At 35.3% G+C, this 3,290-nt stretch overlaps 1 protein-coding gene across 2 annotated transcripts; it reads right to left on the bottom strand.

Annotated features, from left to right (window-relative positions):
* Positions 1-339: 339 nt before the first annotated feature.
* Positions 340-2,792, bottom strand: LOC110605893 (probable ATP-dependent RNA helicase ddx56). Of its 2 annotated transcripts, none has more exons than XM_021744569.2 (2): positions 2,455-2,792; positions 340-1,609 (listed from the first exon to the last, which is right to left on the bottom strand). In XM_021744569.2, exon 2 carries the CDS (start codon positions 1,470-1,472, stop codon positions 522-524), a length of 951 nt encoding a protein of 316 aa, XP_021600261.1. In that variant the 5' UTR covers positions 1,473-1,609; positions 2,455-2,792; the 3' UTR covers positions 340-521. The 2 variants fall into 2 exon arrangements, with proteins under 2 accessions (XP_021600261.1, XP_021600260.1); XM_021744568.2 differs by having other exon boundaries at positions 340-1,535.
* Positions 2,793-3,290: the final 498 nt, after the last annotated feature.

Here is a 3,290-nt window from a genome sequence, read left to right as displayed (position 1 = left end):
TCAATTGTAGGTTAAAATTTCAAAAATCTTCTTCTTAAATTAATTAATATTAATTATATATATGTCATTAAAGACAAACAAGTAATATTCATGAGTCAGAAATGAAAAAAAAAAAGAAAAAAACTGGTGGATCCTGCCCAACAATTTCTTTTACTACTAAGCCAGCAAACATTGAGGGAAGAAATTTTCACAACTAATACATTAGTAAGTTGTTTAATTTGCCAAACTTGTACACTCTCCATGGCCAGTTTTAAAACATTTCTCCAGGCATTAATGGACTTGGAAGCATAAAAAAAGAGCACATATATGAACAACTACACCGCCACTCGGAAACTCAAATGTCAAAAGGATTTGAATTCTCAACACCCTCAATGGGGTGATCCTATAACATGATTGTTTATGACAAGCTCATTCTACTGCATCTAAATTGTTATTTCTTCATTTTCTCTAGTTAAGTTCTCTAAACATCCTGCCTTCCTCTATCCTTTGGATAGAATTAGGACCTATGCAAGTCAATGTACTCATTTCTCACTTATACAACCTATGTCCTCACTGATGCTCAGCTTTTTCCTGCAGTCTCTGGTCTCATTTGCATTAGATTCTGAACACTGATTACTAGCTGCTGCATTGTTATTCTTGTTGATGGTTGTAAAAGCATTGTTTCCATCTGATATAGCACTAGCAGCAGCATCAAGTTTCATAATCTCAGTTACCATAGACTTAGAAACGGTGGCTACCCCAGTATTAATTCCACCCAAATTGCCAGTCACAGAAGAAAGGTTTGAATTTGCATTAGATACAGTTCCACAAACACTTGGTCCAATTTTCCATTTTATCTTTCTCATACCTCCAATCTGAAATTCAGTGCTTCGTGTTCGGGTGTTATGCACCACAGAACTGGAAGCATCATCACCCTTGTAATGTTCCTCTCTTGCCTCCTGAGAATTCCTTTCACCTTCATGTTGGGCTTGATGATTTACTGAACTAGCATCCTCAAGTTGATTGCCCTTCTCTTCACTATCTTGCTCTTCATTTCCCACATCCCTCTCCCTATCATCTACATCAATGAGATCTTCTACTTCCTCAGTTTCTTCATCTTCTGCTCTCTCTTGATCATGTCCATCTATCTCATCATCTCCACCACCTCTTCCATCATCGTCAATGTCATCAGGTTTAAGCTCTTCAATCTCTTCTTCCAATTCTGCCTTATCTCCGTCGCTTTCAATCTCCAAAGATGTTTCTTCAACTTGAGGAAGGAGATCTTTCCTCCCAAGTTTTATAACTGGATGCTCACTTTGCACCTTGTCTAATATATCTCCAGTGCTATTTTCAAATGCCTTTTGCTTATCATACGAGTTCCTGAGTTGGTTAAGCAGCCAAATGCAAATGGTAAGTAACAAACATATCTGAAGAAAATGCTTCACTTTAAATCCTTTTGACCTCTGGTTTCTACCAGGTGAATGCTTCAACATACTCAGAGACCCCTACAATGGGCGTACCCTCTTCAATTATCTGCAGCAATTGCTTATTCCAATCTGCGGATGGAAACAAAAACCAGAAACAAATAATCAGAAGAGAAATACACCATCATGAGGCAGCCCTATGTCATCTGCAGGCAAAAATAATGTTTGTTAGGGCTCAAAATCCAAACAAGGAACAAACAGCGCACATGGGCAATCACACGACATTCAATGTCAAGACAAGTTTGGATAAAAAAGAAAGCAAACTGTAGCTTCTTCACCTACTCTTTGGGCAAGTGGGCAATCATGACTATTTCTATGGTCATATTCAATACCATCAGCATTATACCTCAGAAGGGGAAAAAAAATTAGATCCTCTATTCTGTTTTGGTTTCTTACCAAAGAAAAATAAACACCCAAAATACACCAAGGAGAAATATCGAGCTCTCTTTTTTCCACATAGTTCCATAGTATTCTAATACAAAAAGTTTCTTTCAGCTATCTAAGGAAACAATGTATAAACAACTAATATTGTTCTCTGCGGAAAGGAAAAGCATAGTTGGTATAAAAATCACTTGCTTGCTAATAGAAAACTACATCCAATTATATAAACATACAGATATAACAAAATGTATCCAGGAGCTGAACTCAAAACAAGTAAGTAATAAATAAAACAATAGATTGAGCTGCAACTAGCAATGCACCGCCATTACACTTCCATGCACAAAAACTCAAAGGATTAACCCATTCCCATGTTTATATATAAACAAACAGATGAGGGAAACTAGCCATAATATGCAAAGGAGACTAAAAGTGCAAAAGCCAAAGGCCAAAAGCAAATGGGATTAAATTAAACATGTGAATAGAACAACGAATCCAACTAAATCATAAAAGATAACGAATCCCAACAAGATCATTGAACAGAAAAAGCATATTACAAGAAAACACTATATACAGAAGGACAGTGAATAGAAGTGAAAGACAAAGTGGGTACCAGTGAGAAAGCTGAGCTGCAGATCCGTAACTAAGAAACGAAAAGGAAAGAAGTAATCCTTAAGGTATTTTATGAAATGGGTATTAGTGAGTGTGCCATATAGAATACAAGTAAAGCAATATCAGAGTCCAACAGAGCAAGAAAATATACAGGGGTTCTGCTCCGGTGAAATGGCTAGCAAAAGAGGCATAACCACCTGTCGGAGAATGAAGGGAGGGGGAGAGGAGGTGGTTAAGGGGCGTGACTATGTGAGCCTGTGAGTAGCTCCGAAAAACGCCCACCACAAGAGAGTTGGCTTACGTGTGCCTGTGACACAGAAATGTCGGCATCCATTGCTGTACCGCCTTGCCTCGATATTTGTAGCTTGTTTTTATGCACTGAAACGACGGCGTTTTCCGTTGACCCTTCTTTTTAGATTATGGAAATCTGGTCATGAACGAGATTCGATTCGAGAATATTAGAATTTTCTTTTACATTTAGAATTAATAATTTTATTTTAAAAAAATACCTATAAATTATGTTTTATAAAATTAATGCGCAACTTAAATTATTGATTTTTATTTTTTAATTTAATTAATTTATGGGCTGATTTTCTTAAGGATATGTGTATGGGCTGATTTCCTTAAATTATCATAGTTTTATTTTTTAAAAAATATAAAAATCTTTAAAAACTTATTTTAATAAACATTTTACTTTTTTATTTATTTTTAGTCGGTTAGACAATGATTTTTTTTAAAAAAATAATTTTATTATATTTTAATATATTTTTAAAAGACAAAGATGAAAAACATCAATAATGTAATCACTTGAAATAATTGCTTAATTGACAAGCATAT

Source organism: Manihot esculenta, chromosome 18 (genome assembly GCF_001659605.2).
Source record: "Manihot esculenta cultivar AM560-2 chromosome 18, M.esculenta_v8, whole genome shotgun sequence".
Taxonomy (NCBI): Eukaryota; Viridiplantae; Streptophyta; class Magnoliopsida; order Malpighiales; family Euphorbiaceae; genus Manihot; species Manihot esculenta.
The sequence above is the reverse complement of the archived record's forward strand: the minus strand, read 5'-3'. Positions and strand labels throughout refer to the sequence as shown.

Excerpts from the sequence above, each read along its gene's own strand:
- LOC110605893 (XM_021744569.2), bottom strand. The coding sequence starts at position 1,472 with ATGTTGAAGCATTCACCTGGTAGAAACCAGAGGTCAAAAGGATTTAAA.